The sequence below is a fragment of the Anas acuta genome, chromosome 5, assembly GCF_963932015.1.
Source record: "Anas acuta chromosome 5, bAnaAcu1.1, whole genome shotgun sequence".
In the NCBI taxonomy this organism is placed as follows: Eukaryota; Metazoa; Chordata; class Aves; order Anseriformes; family Anatidae; genus Anas; species Anas acuta.
The window spans coordinates 23,941,830-23,958,363 of NC_088983.1; the positions used below are offsets into that span (position 1 = coordinate 23,941,830).

Here is a 16,534-nt window from a genome sequence, read left to right on the forward strand (position 1 = left end):
GGCACACATCCAGCATGCTGCTGGGACTTTGCAGTATCATTATTACAAAAAAAAAAAAAAAAAAAAAAAAAAAAAAAAAAAAAGCAAGCTATCTGTGCTCATATTTCTGCAAACCATGACAAAGATGTTCAGCAAAGTATGATGTCGAAGCCTTACTTAGGGAAATGATTGACTTTCTGAATATCTGTAAGGGAACGCAGCAAGTAGGGTTTCAAGTGTGATCCCGTCCACATGAGATTATAATCACTGCTACTAGGGTGCACCTAAAAAACAACATAAAAAAAAAAACACACATAAAGCTATGGAAATTGTAATAAACACCACCACTTGTCCTATAGACTGTGCCCTTCTGTCTGTGGGACCACAGCAATTCTGGTTTAAGACAATTTCCTTTATCCATCTCTAGCATTAGGGCATTTCTACATAGACTGCTGTCCTAAGCTACTGTACAGTGGTGCTAGGAAATAAATGTATCTGTTTTCTACACAAGCTTAGGGCTTTGCTCTTTTAATAGACCATCAAAACCCAATTTATAAAGCATTTTAGATTTTTCCAGGAAACTTGGGAGGGAGACCAATTCCCCAACTTTGCCGTATTCAGAAGAAAATTCACCACCCAAACACTTTTCTCAAACTGTCGCTAGCTGCATGTAGGACATTCTTTAGAGCAAGGAAGGTGCTAGAAGAGAAAGAAACATATGACACCACAACAATACTTCTGTGAGCTTGTGAAGGCTGAAAGATTAAATCCTTCAGATCTTCCCAAGGGCGTGAAGCAACGCTCTAAAAGCAGGAAGAAAAATGCACAATAGCCTTGACTTAAATATCCCTTTTAGGCTTAAATCTGCAAAATTAAGTAAAGGACAATCCATTTAGAGTGAAAAATCACAACATTTTTCCGCAACTGGCAAAATATAGAGAAGAGCAGGAGAAAAAAGAAGAAAAAGAGAAAAAAGCCAAAGTGGGTCCAAGGGAACTTCCTGTTTCTAATCCCACAGAGTAATGAACAACAAAAAACACCACACACAAGACATGTACACATGCAGACACAACTTCCAGCTCAGCACATAATCAGACTTGCCAACTTGCTGCTAATCCCGAGCTTGTTGCACTCACCTCATGGAATCCATGGGCAGTCAGTATGCTTCGGACCAGGCGGCTGTCCGTCCGTACGATCTTATAGGACAAGTGGTAGTGCTCTGTTAAGACAGCAAGAGACACAACATTAGAGTCTGCACCTAGAAAAATCAACCAAAGTTACCTGTGCTACCAAACCACAGAGAAGAGCACCATAGGACTTGGCACAGAACAGCTGCACTTAATCCACGGTAGCAGCGCATAACAGACAGGTAATTTCTGTCACCATTTGCCTACATCTTGAGGCATTAAATCCAATGATTGCACTGAAGCAAATTACATCTGTCATCAGGTGTAGTATTTCTACATCACTGAACCCTGTCCTATCAAAATAGAAACCTGTTCATTTGTTAGAAGGTCCTGACATATATATATATATATTACTATTTTTTAACAGCTCTACATAGCCTGCTTTATAACATTCCAAATAACAATTTCAGCTCTTCCTTCTTAATTCAAGATGAGTATTCCTAGCTAAAAGCAATCATGCCATATACCCCTCATTGAGGCAATTAGCTTGCATGACTACTTTTAGCATTTTATTTTAGTCTTTCAAGGTCTATGAATTTTTGTTCACATCTCCTTCAACTGTACTGATCTTCCAACAAATAACTGCAAAAATGGTAGGAAATAACATAAATAGGACAAGTAGTAAATGAAAAAAAAATATTACCCAAGTAAAAAGTCATGATTAGGTCTCAGAAAATATGTTCTACCAGTAAAAATAAGTCTAAAGAAAAGAATAAGAAGTATCATCATCTGGGACTGGACAAAGGTCTAAAGGAAATTTAGTTGCACCGTCCAGTAGTAGACACGTTAAATAACAAAAATCCTCTACGGCCTGAGAAAAAGTATAAGAAACACCGCGCTCCAATTAGGGCACAAGTTACAATCACCATCAGCTTCTGCCACCAAGTACATTTGTAACACACATCAAAAGGATCAGGAGTTTTTACACACAAATCACCTTCTCCACCCCTTACCCAAAGGAGCCAAGAGCATTTCTGCTTGGCTAGGACATTAGAAATGAGTGCACCAATTATCTAAGAAAGGGAGAAGCAAGAGAAGAAAGAGGTGTCAGCATCTACACAAGAAAAAGCTGAGTGTATTTTAGTTTTTCCCCAACTCAGCACATCCAGAAAGAGTTCCCAGCCATACACACCCACAAGCACTAACTCTCGCAATCTGGAGTGACTCTTTATAACAACTTTGCCTTATTTAGAAGCTCTGCCTTGTTTGACACTAGACAGGTTTAGTCTGACTGTAGTGCTGTTATAAAAGCAATCATTTTGCTTACAGCCTTACTCACAGTTGTGAGGCTATAGAAGCTGAGATTTGTTTTTAAAGCTTACTACTATTAATACCACTGCAGGGCTGGCGGCTCTGTTTCATGATGAAACCCTCTGAAGACTCAAAACTCACTGGAAGGATTGATTTTAAGTTCTCAGCTACAAATTAGTGCATTTATCTTCTGGTCACAGGTTCTAGCACAGCCTCCAAATATGATTTGTTCCAAATCAAAACGTTCCAGGACCCATCAGAGGGCCAAAGATAAGCACTTGTCGCAAACCAAATGTGATACACATTCACCAATTCGACCAAGTGTTTCTGAATGCCTCCAAGCTCAGAGACAAGAGATTGTAGTTTCCTTCCTATCAATTCCTCTCCCCCACAAAGAGAAGGGAACATCTCAGTGTGAGACTTCTGCTTCACACCTTCAAGCTGTCGTCTTGCTGCACCCACCTCCAATTAGGCGGAGGTAGCTGTCGTTGGTCAGAATGGCATCAGCATGAAAGACGAAGATAGGGATCCGCCTGCAGCCACCACCAGTCCACCTGATGCACGGATGATCCCTAAAATAGCAAGGCAGTTAGTGTTAGCAGCTGCTGAGCCTCGCACACACGCAGCAGTTACTGACTGCGAGGACGCAGCAGTTCCCTGCGCTTGCCCGTGCTTGCTCACCTAGCCCACGGGCAGGACACAGACACACACGAGGTACCCTGGTTCTCAGCTAAAAAGAGAACCTTCCAAATCATCCTCTTTGGGGGTCAGTCTTTTCATTTTAACTAGGAGCTTCACTTAATTTGTATTGATTTGATTGAGCACAATTTGGGAGAAAATCCGTGAATTTTCACAGCTACATTTCTCTGGATTTACAGCGCATCTGAGAACAAGATCCATAGCTCAGAGTAGGCTGTAACTACTGATATCCACACAACCAGACCTTACAGCACTGGTTTCAGTCCCTAATTTAAGAGATTAAAATCTGTGCATACTGCCTGGTTGTAAACCTGGACTCTAAAGTGAGCAAAAGGGCACTCCTGCAAAATTTGACAGACTAGAGAAGATTTGGCTCAATGCAATGATTTTGTGTGTTCTTCCTTTCTAATTTCTGCCAGGCACAGGGGAATGTGAGCCCAGAATTCAACAGCAATGCCCCCAGGAAGCCACTCAAAGCTGCTCCAGGTTCCCAGATCTGTCCTGCCCAAAACAACAGCCCTATGTTGTGAACTACCAGCTGCTCAGATAGAAGAATTAAGGACACACACACACAAAGAAAATTTGTGATACAAAATCCTAAGATGACAGAAAGCAAACCTGTCAACCTGCTGAAGCAAATAAAGCTCAGACTGCTTATTACTCCTTGCTCAAGGCAACGAAACTATGAAAAAGTTAACAGAAAACAGAAACCAAGGGGTTGGAGAGACATATCTGTATCTTTCTGCACAAAAAAAATAAAAAAATAAAAAAAAAGGAAGAGTGGCACAGAGAAAGAAGCAGAGAGAAGCATTTGACAGAGAGAAGCATTTAACATGCAAGATTGTGTGCCAAAAGTTTGGAGACACTACAGAAGACAAAACACTTCCTATACCTAGCACAAGGAAAGTCCTTTTTAGTATAACCTTGGTCCTCTTAACCAAGTTACCCCTGACAAATCAATTCCATAGCACTGCCAGCTGTTTCTGCTGCCTTCAGAAATCAACTGGTGGGGTGTAATGAACTGTTCAGATGGAAGGGACCCAAGAGGATTCCAGAACATACAGGACAGGCCAGAGCCTTATATAAGTGGGAAATGAGCTGAAGCAACAGAAGGGGAGGTTATGTTAAGCCTGCCCCGAGGATTTGCAGTAAGGCTACCAGGGCTCAGACAATCCTCCAGGTGACCGTCACTCATTCCTAGCCCGACACTTGGCCACTTAACACAGGCAGGCTGTTAGGAAGACATTGCAGTCAAAGGCAGCTCTTCACCTGGTGCTCCGTAAGGGTCTGGCAAGGCTGAGCCAGCTACTGCTTGGTGTGAAGGGAGGTTTCACTTCACCCTAGAGCCCTAAATCCTGAGCCCTAGCGAGAAGAAAGCAAACGGAATGCATTAAAGTGAGTGAAATTGATATAAAAAATAGGGATTCTGGCCTAAGGAAGAGGAAGGGAGCAAAAATAAGAGAAGATACCAAGGAAGGATGGAACAGATACACCAGCAACTGACAGGAAATTCAGAAGCTGAGGGGAAACACCAGAGCTGCCATAAGCCAGCTTTAAGCCAGGATATAGAACAGCGCCCAGCAGGCCAGCGTGGGGCACACCTCCCTTCTCTGCGGGGAGCTCAGAGCTGCAGCTACACAGCGACAGCGACCACAAAAAGCCGCCAATTTCCCTCATTTCCCCACGTGCCCCCCAAGAAACCTCCCAACCTGCGACCACCACAGAAAAAACACCACAGACAGACGCAGCTTTGGAGCCCGCCCCCCCCCGGCTCCCCTCCCCTCACCTCAGCCCGTCCGCGGCCCCCTCCTCGCCTTCCTCCTCCTCCTCCTCCTCCTCCTCCTCAGCGGCGGACGAGCCGCTCTGCTCCGCGTCCCGCGCCGCGGCGCCGGGCATGGCCTCAGGGGGGCTCTCGCGGAGCTCCCGGCACGCGCGGGGAGCCGTTAGTGGCCGTTAGTGGCCGTTAGTGGCCGTTAACGGCCGCGGGGGGCTCCAGCCCGGCCGCCTCAGCCGGCCCCGCTGGCGCGGCGCTTCCCCGTTACTACAACAACCGCCGCGCCCCGCCTCACTGCGCAGGCGCCGCCCGCCGCCCGCACTGCGCAGGCGCGGCGGTAGGCACCGCCGGCTGAAGGAAAGGGGCGGGACCGAGCGCGGCGAGAGAGGGAGCTGATTGGTGGGTGGGGCTCTCGCGCCGCGTGGCGCGCGGCCGGCGGCCAATGGGAGCGCGGGAGGGAGGTGGGGTTGGGCCCCGCGGGGAGCGGGCGCTCAGTGCGCCGCCGGTCGGCCTGGCGGCAGGATGGGCAGATTCCTCTGCGTGCTGCGCAGCTGGCTGCTCATGGTGTCCGTCATCGCCGCCGGGAACACCCTGCAGTGCTTCCGCGACTACAGCTTCGTCTCCGAGAAGCTCTACACCGCCAGCCCCGGCCTCGGTAAGGGCTGAGGGGCTGGGCGCATCGCGGGGCCTGGCAGGGCCGCGGCGCCTCGGGGGGTGGGGGGGCTCCCCTGTGGAGCGCCCCCCGCCCACCTCGGTTCTCTCCCCCCTTCTCTTGCAGTGAACGGGCTGCAGGCCCGGACGTTTGGCGTCTGGACCCTGCTGTCCTCCGTGGTCCGCTGCCTCTGCGCCCTGGACATCCGCAACCAGACGTATGTGGGGGAGGCAGGGCGAACGTGGGGCGTGGGGAGCGCCACGGGGGGTTGGGGGGTGCAAAAGGTGGTTCTGGGGGTCTGGGGGCCCTCCTCTGGAAGGGCTTTGGGAGCAGTGCAGGGCTTGTGCCTTAGCTGGTTCTGCCTCCTGCCTGCGTGAGAAGAGTGTGCTCCTTTGTGTTACCAGGTTTTTATGTCATGTGTCTCTGAGCCCCAGCTTGGCAAGCATTGCAGGTGAGGGTGCTGCTCTGTGGGTGTTAAGCTACCTGGTGATCCTGATCCCACTGGTACATCATTTCTCATGACAGCTCAGATAACAGCTACGGCAGGTTGAGGGAGCCCTTGCTGTGCTCCTACCACTCAGCCTTCTGTCATATGCTTTTACCTGGGGCCGATGACATGGCCTGAGGCACAGTGTGTAGCCATGGCAGATGTGGCAGGAGGCAGGCTGTGTCTCCCCTGCAGTATCAGGAGCCTTTCTGAGTGGGATTTTCCTGCAGAGTGACCTGGGTCTGTGCTAGGCAGAGCCTGTGCTGGAGGCTGGTGGAACTCACTGCTGTCACTGCCTCCTGCAGCCCCAGGGACTGCCCAGGCTTGTCTGTGGTGGGGAGCTGCAGGGACTCCACTTACCTGTATAAATCTGTGGCTCAGGGGGTGCTGGCAATAGCGATAAAGCCCCTTGTTTCTCAGAAGGATTTTGTATCTTGCAGCTGATGGACCTGCTCCCTTTCTACAGCTGTGGCCCCTAGAGGGTAGCAGAGCACAGGTGGGAAGATGTCTTCCTGGGGGATGCAGCCTGTAGGCAGTCATGTCCTGGTGCCCTGTTCCTCAGTGCATCCAGTTCTCACCTCTTTTTGCATGCACACTTGCTTCTCACTTCACCAGCTCCCTACCTTTGCTCTCCCCCCTCTTCCTTACCTTCAGGCCAGACAGTGACAGTGGCTTTCAGTGCACCAGTGAACATGTTGCCCTGTTCTCCTCTCAGTTGGTGCCCACGGAGCTTTTGTACCTCGCTAGGCTGGGGACCAAATGCCCTCTGTGCTCCCACAGCGAGCACGGACTGGGCAGCATGCAGGTTCACTGCTTTTCCACTCAGCCATGCCTGTACTGTGGGGTGTGTGATAACCTGTTTCCTGCTTTCCAACAGCCTCTACTACATCACACTCTTCACCTTCGTTGTGGCCCTTGCTCACTTCCTCTCGGAGGTCTTCATTTACCACACTGCAGCCTTGACAATGGGAATTATGGCACCCCTCATGGTAGCGAGTGAGTAGAGCTCTGCACCCTTCCCTCCTGCCCCCCAGCCTCCCTGGAGCAGTGCAGGTGACTATCTCACCTGTTCAGCTCTTTCTACATGACTTAGACTGTATCTCCATCGCAGGTTTCTCTATCCTGGGGATGTTGATTGGGCTGCAGTACCTGGAGGTAGAAGCGCAGTCACAAAACAAGAAGAAAAACTGAGACCAAGTGTCTTGTCCAGGTCAGCACTGGCTCCTGTCTTCACTGCCAGACTTTGACTGGAGCTCTGCTGAACTGCCCAAGGACACCAGTCCCACCGGCAGATCGATGTTGGACTCTGTCAATCATTCATTGCTGAGTTTTTTCATGTCCAGGCAACACTTTGACTGACCAGTGCCAACAATCAGGCCCCAGAGGAGTTCACGCCAAAGCTTGCTGGGGGCGTTTGGTGAGTGCCTCCCTGAGGGATGGCAGGGAACGTCTCTGGCATGCCCAGTGCACTAAGGACTGTGCTCCCTGTGCACCTGTGGGGAGGAGGTGTAGAGCCACCTGGGATCCACTGACCATGTAGACGGGAAAGAGGGATAATGTGCTGCCCCTGGCACTGCTGTGTGACTTGCATGTGCATGTTCTACAGGGGCTGTTTCTAATAAATGACAGAAAACTGCAGGGCACTGCGTCTGTCTTTCCAGCTATCCAGGAGGGAATAGAGGATGTACAGCCTCTACTCATGTTTCTACTACATGTTGCAGGAAAAATCCCCTCTTTACAGCAAGATGGGAGTCTTTCCTTGACTCCTTCCAACAAAGCTCCAGCTCTGACTGATCTCTCTCCCTCTTGCACATAGGTGACAGCAAACCCCATGCATCCATGAGCAAGGACTGAGCAATGAGCTATAGCTACAGCAGACAAAATAGAACAGGTTGCTTAGACCTAGATGAAATAATGCCCACAACAGATGGGCAGTGCACTGAAGGCAGGATGGAACCAGCAGGAGCTGCTAGCTGGGAAGCCTGTGCAGAAGAAAGGGAAAGAGGAAAAGAACACAACAGTAGCAGTGGGCAAAAAAAGGATTATTCTGCAGAATAGTTCAGGCTATTAAACAAAAACCACCTGGAGACAGTTTCAAGCATTTAATATGAAATTTTCACCTTGCATTATACACTTAGTGTTTTTTAATATAAAATTTACATTTAAAAGCCCTTTTAGACCCCAACTATCAAAGGACTTCCGGTTCAAACACTGCACATTTTCACTTTAAAAAAAAAAAAGTTGTTAAAAATGCTATGATAGAGAAGGCCATTTTTATCCATTCCCTATTTGTGCTTTGTTTTTTGTTGTTCCAAAATGGCACGTACATCACTCCATGGTCTAAGTATAAGGACACTTGACGTCTCCCACCAGGGGATGGATGCTGGAAAGGAAGGCAAAGGGATATACGGGTCTCTCTCCCTTTGTGAGTGCAAGATGAGCAGCAGCATACAGAGGGGCAGTGTCTACGAGACACAAATGCTGGTGAGAGGGCTTCAACCCCCACCCTCTCCTCCTGTTCTCTATTACAAGGGGGAAGTTCCCACACTACAGCACCTTTTTGTTCCCATCATGCCCAGAACAACTCCCCAGCAACACAGCCCTGCCTGGTTAGCTCACCGTAGTACCCCACAGACTTCTCTGTAGTGTCAAAAGCTGCAAAAGGCACTTTGTCAGTGAGGAGGAAGATGTGATCCTCACGCTGTTGTCCAACTGTCCTGTTGCTGGCATAGTGTTGAGCTGGGCTCAGGCTGTAGCTTCAACATCTGCCCCAGAACTAGACCTTGCCTCCAACAGGAGATCCATGGGTTCCTCTCAGTTACTCCTACTACATCAGAGCAACTTCAGTGAATTCTAAGGCAGTTTATCCTCAGTCTGATACAAAAACTGCTCCTGGCAGCAGCAGCTGCACTGCTTTGCAGTGGCTGGTGATGTGCTGAGGGCTCTATCATCACCCGTGCACCATGCAGAAGAGCACAGGCACTCTGAGGAATCCCTCAGAGGGATCACAACTCCCACAGGGTTACTCACAGAGTAAACATGGTCCAGCATCTGCATTCCAGGTCACACCTTCCCTGAGAGAAGAGACCACCTGCAAGGTGCCACCCTCACACGACCAGACTTCTCCAAGCATACGTGGTAGGGGCAGCAGGGGCTTCTCCCAACTTTTCCTCTTAGCACAGTCTCCAGAACAGCAAGATGCAGAGGTACAACCAACGAGCGCAATCCCCTTCTCGTTTCACTCTAGGAGCAGTTCTCAGCAGCCCCCCACCAGAATTCAGGTGTAACAGGAGGATGGTGCAGGTAGCAAAGGTGGGAATGGGGGTGGGGGAAGGCGGGTCCTCCATCTCCCAGCTCTGCCACCCCTCTTTTTTACAGCTTTGATTCCTTGAGGACTACGGGAACAGTGCAGGCTTCTGGCATCACTTTCTGCAAGTCAGACAGAGGAAAAGAATGTGGTTAGGATCCCACATGGCCAGACTTAGGCTTTAGAGACCAGCTGGCCAGAGGCTGGCTCATTCACAACTCCCTGTAAGCATGCAGGCATCAGATAATCACAGAATGGTTTGGGCTGGATGGAGCCCTTACAGATCATCCAGTCCAATCCCCCTTGTCACAGACAGGGACATCTTTTCACTAGGTCAGGTTGCCCAAAGCCCCATCCAACCTGACTTACATCTCCGAAGGAGAACCACCACCCTCAGGGAGCTCAACCCGAGTGCACCTGGCTCCCTCCTCTGCCTCCAGAGGGTTTTAGTGCTCAGACAAGGGACACCGGGGCAGCAGGGCAGAGCAACGATCCCGCTTCCCCTAAGCTACTTGCTGCAGTCCTCATGATGTCCCTGTGATGTGAGGTCGACCTCAAAGTGGTGAAGCTGCAGAGCAAATTCTCTGGGCAAGGGAAGAAACTGGGAACTCCTCCTGCATGCCGGGGAGAAGGGTGGTATCCGTGCAAGTGCCACAGAACCTTTATCCTGTGCACCCTCCGAGTTTTATAGAAGGAGGCTCAGCACAGCTACTAGCTCCTATCTTCTCTGTCATATCAAAGGCATCAGAGGGCTTCTTCATCTCCCTGACAGGTTTCTGGTACTGCTCACATTTGAGTCTACACATCCCCATCTTACCCCCGTTCAGCACTGGCCCCCTCTGCCCACTTTCTTCCCTGACCCCAACTTAGATATATGGCTGGGATAATTCACAGAGTAATACCAGTAAAGCCTTCTCCAAAGTTCATTACTCATATCCTAAAAAGCCATAAGAAATAAAACAGAAACCTCTCCAAGTTCTGATGGCTTATAGTGGGACACAACTGTCATTGAGTCAGAGCACAGCACGCAGACTGGTAAGGGTAAATGTGGAACCTCCCAGAGCCTGGGCTTTGAGTTAACTCACTGTGGGGCAAAACAGATCTGAGGCAGGAGTCAGAGGTACATGAGAAAGGCTCCGTGCTGTTCAAGAGAAGTCCACGCAGCATGGAAGCAAGAGTTACAGAAGAGTTTCATTTTGAGTAGCCTCTTGCACAAACTGCGGCTGAAAAGGTTGTACAGAGGGCAGCAGCAATATTCCAAAGCAGAGGAGTGAGGTGAGGAGAGCTCCAAAGAAATGCCTGGAGGCAAAAGCAGTGCAGAAAAGCCTCCTACCAGCAGGAGGGGTTGCATGAAGTAGTGCCAGCGGTAGGAATAATGGGAAAGCTGCATTCAGGCTTGGGAAATCCCACTAGAATGAGTCAGAGGAGCATGCTGGCAGCCCTGAACAGGCTCCCCAAGCAGCTCTGGGATCTCTACACTGCTTACCTGCCGTGGAGCTACAGGAACGGTGGTTTAGGAGATAGCCAGCCTGCAGGGCTCCCGGGCCTGGGGAAGGGAAGGCTGCTCCTGCAGATGGGAGTGCTACAAGAGGATGTGCAGTTGGCCTGCCCATGGCTTGGGGAGAAGAGTGCTTGCCACACAGTAAATACAGGAAGGGAGCATGGAAGTTTAAGCAGCAGGAGATGGCATGCACACTGTTTGTGCCTACTATGCAAGATTCCAGCAGGTTTTTGTTTTGTGGGTTTTGTTTGTTTTTACTGAGCTAGAACACGCTACAGCTTGCAAGGTATAGAGGTAGAATGCCTTCCCTGAGGCCCTAACCAGCCTCTAAATCACACTGTCCTTGAGATGAAAAGGAAACACACACATGGGTATTCCACTGAGATTCATCACGTGCATCTTTGCAACTAAAGAACCATCAATACAAGGTGCTTAGCCCTGAGCAGGTCTTGACCTATGCTATACGTGGCTGGAGGACACAGCAGAACTTCAGTCCTGTTTCAAACAAGTCTCTTCCTGTGGCTGTACCTCCAGAATGACCTGTGACCTCAAAACCATCTATACGCATCAGTGCTCAGCTCTGCTGCTAGAGTAACACTCCAGATTACTTTTTTAAAATTTTATTACTATTCAAAAACTGGAAAAGAGTCAGAAAGCACTCTACTCCATGCTTTCTACTACCAAGAACAAGATCTTGACACACAAACAGAGTTAAGTTTATCTTCCCCTATATGAAACCACTACAAAGTGCCCTGAACACACCTTAATCAAATTTGCTATTTTCAACGAGATCTAGCAAAGTCCAGTGTATAGAAATAAAAGACAATCCTGCCTTTCTCTATAGGATGAGCAGAGGCTGTACACAGCATATACAGGACTCTGATATGTATCCCGAATCAACTGACAGCACTATGAAGCCTTAAGGCAGAATGTTGGAGTGGCTTCAGATACACCTACAACAAAGGTAGTCCCTTTGTGAGCTCGTCATCATGCAAAAAGGGCATTTGATCCAAGTGACCTGAGATAAAGAAAGCTGACCCTGCTAACGCTCTGGGAACTGACAGAAACAGGAGGTTAGCTGCAACCACATTACAGCTTTTTTAATAGAGGACAAGGTGTTCACAGTGCCATTACGCTAATTTAGATCCACTGCAAGTTCTATTAATTGCTTGTGAACACAAGGCAGGTCCTGCAGAAAGAAGGGAAAAACATCCTTGCAGTGTGGATGCAGTCACCAAAAGCTCTGACAGGTGGCTGCTTAGAGGCTGTGATCCCTGGGCAGAGAGTCAAGGCTGAAAAATGCTCGCTCTCTTCACTGAAGCTATGGCATGACACGCTCCTCCCTGCAAAGTCAACAGTTCAGCCAGATTCTCGTCTTTCCCTTTCATCACCAGGACACACTGCTAGGTGGAGATCTCTCTGTGTAAGAATTAACTTCTATATTTTTTCCCTTGTGTCTTAACACCCTGGAAAACCAGGCTGTCTTGCAGTCTCACCCTGCACCAAAGCTGAACATCCAGTTTAAAGTTGTGACAGTTCTCCACCAGATCATTTCTCCACCAGGAAGACTCAAACCAACTAGGCCAATACTCAGGAGGTGGGAAGGATGGGTCCTGCACAGCTCCACAACTCTGCATCCTCTGCAAGCTCAAATCCAACTCTGGAAGCCTGTCCTCTCCTTGCAACAGCCACACTGCAGCATGCCTGAGCCTCACGATGTCTGTTTTGCAGTGGGGATATCAGCAGTAACACCGGCAGCTGTACCAGTGTAGGGCTGATAGCAGTGAAGGCAGTGACATAAGCTTCAGCCACCAAAAAAATTACCAGTACACCACCACAGGCTCGCCCAGCTCACACACTCTCCAACACTCTGCTGTTATCTGTTAGCCCTGTTGGCTGTGGCCACGAAGTGATAGATGCATTTAATGAAAAGCAAAGGGCAGTAGGGTTAACCTGACAGGGCTGCCAGCCAGCACAAAGCAGAGCACAGTGAGTAATAAAGCACTGCACCCAAAGCAACAGCTGAGGAAATGCCAAGTGCAGCTGAGATTCACAGATCACCAAGCCCAGAGCTTTACAATTTTCAGAGATTCATATACTAAAAGGCACCAACCCAATGACTTCCTTAGAAAACATTTTGTCTTTTTTTTTTTAAATAAACTTCATGTAGTTGGCCACACACCCTGCTTGTGATGAGAGCCAACTCTTCTACAGAGCTTCTGGTATCACTTCCAGCCAAGAATCTGGGCAATAAAAGTATCAGAGGAAGGCCTCCAAATACCTGCACTTCCTCTCCCCAGTAACTTACTGACACTTCAGTTTTAACATGTGCTCCAATGCCCAGCTCTGCTTTGCTGCACCTCTTTGAATGCCCCCATCTGATGCCAGTCTGGTGGGATCATTCAGGAAAGCTGAATTATCTTTCCTCTCAAACCTGTCCCCAGGAAGGCCAGCACTCAGCGCTCTGTGGCTATTGCTGCTGACCAACTCGTGTCATTGGCTTGGTGCCTGTGCCACCCGTGAATGTTCAGACAGGCAGATTAGCGTGATTCTCCTACCTTTGTGTGTGAGCTAGTGAACAGGAATGGGAATTGATGGGGTTAGGGTTACAAGCTACAAGTCCATAATCCGTGATCTGACTGCTGCCCTGGAGTCTCTGTAACAACAGCCACAAGTCAGATCCCAGAAAAGAGGGAAGCGAGTAGGGGAGGGAAAAATAAAAGTAAGAGGGACAGGCAAAGAAAGAAACCTGTAAAAATCACCCAAGCATGTGTAAGGCAGGCATGCCATGTAGCAAAGCTCCAGTACATGACCCCATCAGAGCTCTCCACAAAGGCAGCACACGGTGCCTAAGCCCAGCTGACGGAGGCACCCACGTTAATGCAGAACACCAGGGTCAGCCCTGTTTCGGGAGGTCAAGCACCCGGGGTACTTTGTTAAACCTGAGAAATAACCAGGTGAGCTCAGCCATTCGGAGGCCACATTTGGGGATGAGGGGTAGAGGGGGCATCCATCATGACTTCCACAGAGCATGACTCTTCAGGGAGAAGGAGCTGCCAAGGAAGTTTTTGACTAACGGAGACGTATTACCTCACACTCATCCCCCTGGTTCTTACTGCAGTCAGTTCTGGAAGCCTTTAGGATTATACAAGTGACACCTATACTATCTTTTGCTCTGGTCTCAACACCCCCTCTCCAGCAGCAAGATCTTACAACTGTATTTTAGATTTTTTTAAAGAAGTGGTAAAAGCATACAATTCATCTAGTGAGAGAAGTGTCTGACAAAAGTAAAGGACCTTATTACTGCTAGGCATCACGTGCACTGCCAAAGGACCTTGATATCTCAAGGATTTCCACAAACATGCTTTGAATTAACAGGCAGTGTCACCAGCACTTCTCCCCATGGCCCTTGTTACCACAGGGTTTGTACAGAATGATTTAGCCTTAAAATTTATCTCCTGCTTCATCGCTCTAATCGAGGGACACAGGCAGTTTGGTGTGCATCAAAACAGACTGCTCTTTACCCCAGCTCAGCTTAGCTAAGTGTCTTCCAGTTAACTCCATTCATGCCAGGACTCCAGGAGAGCAGCAGTCTTCTAGCTCAGACCTGTAGGCCATGAGGCTCACCACTACTGAAATCAGCCCCAGCTGTCAGCCTCAGAGAAGAAAAATAGCAGGAATTCTTAAGTTATGGCAATGGGAGGGACTCCTTTACCCAAACTAGATCAACCATGCAGCTTTTTTTTTTTTTTGTCTACTCTAGAACTTTATGTGCAACCACCACCCAAGGCAGCATCAGCTCCCTCTACTTAGCCTACCCTCTGCATTTGTGCTCAGGTAGCTTTGTAAAAATAAAACAATTAAATTTAAAAGCATATATTTTGTAATTGAAAATCCACCTTCCTGAGCAGCCAGTTGCAGCAGGGCTGCTTCTTGGACCTTCTGGTCTCTCCCCAGATTAGATTGGCTAGGTTATCCGAAGGAAGGCAGCACTGTCGTCTGAAAAGGGCTGACTTGAGCAAGCAGGGAACAGAGCTTATGCACTTTGGTAGTCATGGTCGTTGATAGCTTCACAACCATGGAGTGGATGGCTCTGCTAATGCCCTAGAAGAGCAGCCCAGAGCAGTAAGAAGTGCCCCAAGAAGCCACCCATCCCCTCTCTTTCCCTATAGGGAGAATTTGAGAATATCCACTGCAGTTCATTCACTAGAGGTCCTCTCCCACATGCAAACAGCTGCATTTATGGCACAGCACGCCACAGGTACCCTGAATTCTAGTGCTCACACATGAACGAGCAGCCCTATCTATAGAACTGCACGAAGCGGGAGGAGGCAGGCTGCTCAAGCCCCAATTTGGGCTTTGCTACTCAGTTTCCTTGTGTCCCAAGCAATGAATTCCACTTTGTAGCTGAGGACAGGAAATGAGAGGAACAATCTGCCGCTCTAACGAGCTGGAAGAATGGTCACCCAGCTCTAAACAAGGGGAAAGCACTGGAGGGCTCAGTGCATTATTAAAGAGAGGCCAGCACAGCACTGCCCCACATCTCTCCTAGCCACTACCAACATGTGTGAAGCCCTGCAAATTCCCAGAGGACCGGAGCCTACAGAGACTGCATGACATTAAAGCAAGCAAATATAGGCTCCCAGCAGCTGGCAGAGCTGGGATTACAGCCACCTGCCTGAAAATGCCAGCAAGGAGCTTCCCTATAGGCTGGGCAAGTGGTGGGATAAGAAAAGAGAAGCACAGCTACAGCTGTACCTCAGTAAGGGCCAGCCCCATTCCTAGAAGGGAGGGAGGTTGGGAGTTGTCCTGAGCTAACAGCAGGGGTGCAACAGGGATTGAAGGGGATTTACTCACTGTACGTTCACTTTCCACATTGGCCTGCTGTCTTCGGAGATCAGCCTTAATGAATGCTGGGACAGAGAGAGGAAGAGAAATGTAAAGGCAGTTCAGTTGCCACACAGACCCCAAATCAATATCCCCAGGATTCTAAGGGGCAGCAGAGGCCTCAGAGGAGAACGCATAATGAGAAGCAATAGAAACCACTCTCCCAGAGGAGGAAGACAATTCTGAAGCAGGCAGGGCACAGACTCCTTACTGCAACATGCAGAAGGCACATCTTGGAGACCCCAGCCAACAGCCAGAGCAAGAAGCCTTGGATCTTCTTTGTAGGCCAGATTCTTGAAAAAGCACAACAGCATTGCTATGGGGCTGCCACGTGGGTCCTGCCCTTTCCCGAAGATACCGCTACACACACAAGCCCTTCAGTTCACATGCCAGGCTCAAGGGGAAGAGTCACAGCAGAACACTGAGAAATTTAATTACCTGTCATAATGGTCCCCAGGAGCAGGAAGGAACAAAGAAAGAGGTTTCCTGCCTTCGTCCCATAGCGATCCATGATCTGCCCTTGGCTGATAGTGAAGGCAATACCAAAGATCTACAAGGAAAGGCAGGGTCAAGCTGTATTGTTATCATAAAGCAGCCTGAACAGCTTCCCAGCTTCATCTCAGTGTCTGAGCATAGGCCGACAGCTTGTCTGGCCTCTACCTAAGCTAAATTTTGGTTATAAACACATCCAGGGGCACCTCCTCACAGCTAAGAGAAAGACAGGTGACCCTTCATGCTGGAATCCCATCTCTCACTGGAGAGGAGGCGGGTCCCGGGCTATTAGGAGCAATGTTGGAAAAGGCAAGGATG

At 49.0% G+C, this 16,534-nt stretch overlaps 3 protein-coding genes across 17 annotated transcripts in view; 1 reads left to right on the plus strand and 2 right to left on the minus strand.

Moving 5' to 3' along the window:
• The window catches only part of TTLL5 (tubulin tyrosine ligase like 5), a 124,775-nt gene extending 119,580 nt beyond the window's left edge, over positions 1-5,195 (minus strand). For 2 of the 3 annotated variants that reach the window (XM_068683162.1, XM_068683161.1), the window contains exons 1-4: positions 4,903-5,195; positions 2,880-2,989; positions 1,116-1,198; positions 157-263 (exon numbers count right to left, since the gene is read on the minus strand). In XM_068683162.1, the coding sequence (XP_068539263.1) occupies positions 157-263; positions 1,116-1,198; positions 2,880-2,989; positions 4,903-5,012 (410 nt within the window). In that variant the 5' untranslated portion in view covers positions 5,013-5,195. The remainder of the gene's footprint in view (positions 1-156; positions 264-1,115; positions 1,199-2,879; positions 2,990-4,902) is intronic. The other variant, XM_068683163.1, reaches the window with a different exon arrangement.
• A 149-nt stretch (positions 5,196-5,344) lies between these two features.
• ERG28 (ergosterol biosynthesis 28 homolog) lies at positions 5,345-7,667 on the plus strand. Of its 5 annotated transcripts, XM_068683183.1 has the most exons (5): positions 5,353-5,545; positions 5,669-5,759; positions 6,907-7,025; positions 7,141-7,239; positions 7,373-7,667. In XM_068683183.1, the coding sequence occupies exons 1-4, from the start codon at positions 5,413-5,415 to the stop codon at positions 7,218-7,220; spliced, it is 423 nt and encodes a 140-aa protein (XP_068539284.1). In that variant the 5' UTR covers positions 5,353-5,412; the 3' UTR covers positions 7,221-7,239; positions 7,373-7,667. The 5 variants fall into 5 exon arrangements, with proteins under 5 accessions (XP_068539286.1, XP_068539287.1, XP_068539285.1 ...); XM_068683186.1 differs by lacking the exon at positions 6,907-7,025 and having other exon boundaries at positions 5,346-5,545; XM_068683182.1 differs by having other exon boundaries at positions 5,355-5,545; positions 7,141-7,667.
• A 449-nt stretch (positions 7,668-8,116) lies between these two features.
• Positions 8,117-16,534, minus strand: part of FLVCR2 (FLVCR choline and putative heme transporter 2) — a 32,968-nt gene continuing 24,550 nt past the window's right edge. For 8 of the 9 annotated variants that reach the window (XM_068683167.1, XM_068683168.1, XM_068683174.1 and 5 more), the window contains 4 exons: positions 16,163-16,274; positions 15,695-15,750; positions 13,396-13,493; positions 8,117-9,458 (listed from right to left, as the gene is read on the minus strand). In XM_068683167.1, the coding sequence (XP_068539268.1) occupies positions 9,452-9,458; positions 13,396-13,493; positions 15,695-15,750; positions 16,163-16,274 (273 nt within the window). In that variant the 3' untranslated portion in view covers positions 8,117-9,451. The remainder of the gene's footprint in view (positions 9,459-13,395; positions 13,494-15,694; positions 15,751-16,162; positions 16,275-16,534) is intronic. The other variant, XM_068683169.1, reaches the window with a different exon arrangement.

Bases quoted from the DNA above. Each gene is read 5' to 3' on its own strand.
- ERG28 (XM_068683183.1), top strand. From the start codon at position 5,413: ATGGGCAGATTCCTCTGCGTGCTGCGCAGCTGGCTGCTCATGGTGTCC. The intron at 5,760-6,906 runs GTATGTGGGGGA...GCTTTCCAACAG, and splicing joins CTGGACATCCGCAACCAGAC to CCTCTACTACATCACACTCT. The intron at 7,026-7,140 runs GTGAGTAGAGCT...TCTCCATCGCAG, and splicing joins GGCACCCCTCATGGTAGCGA to GTTTCTCTATCCTGGGGATG.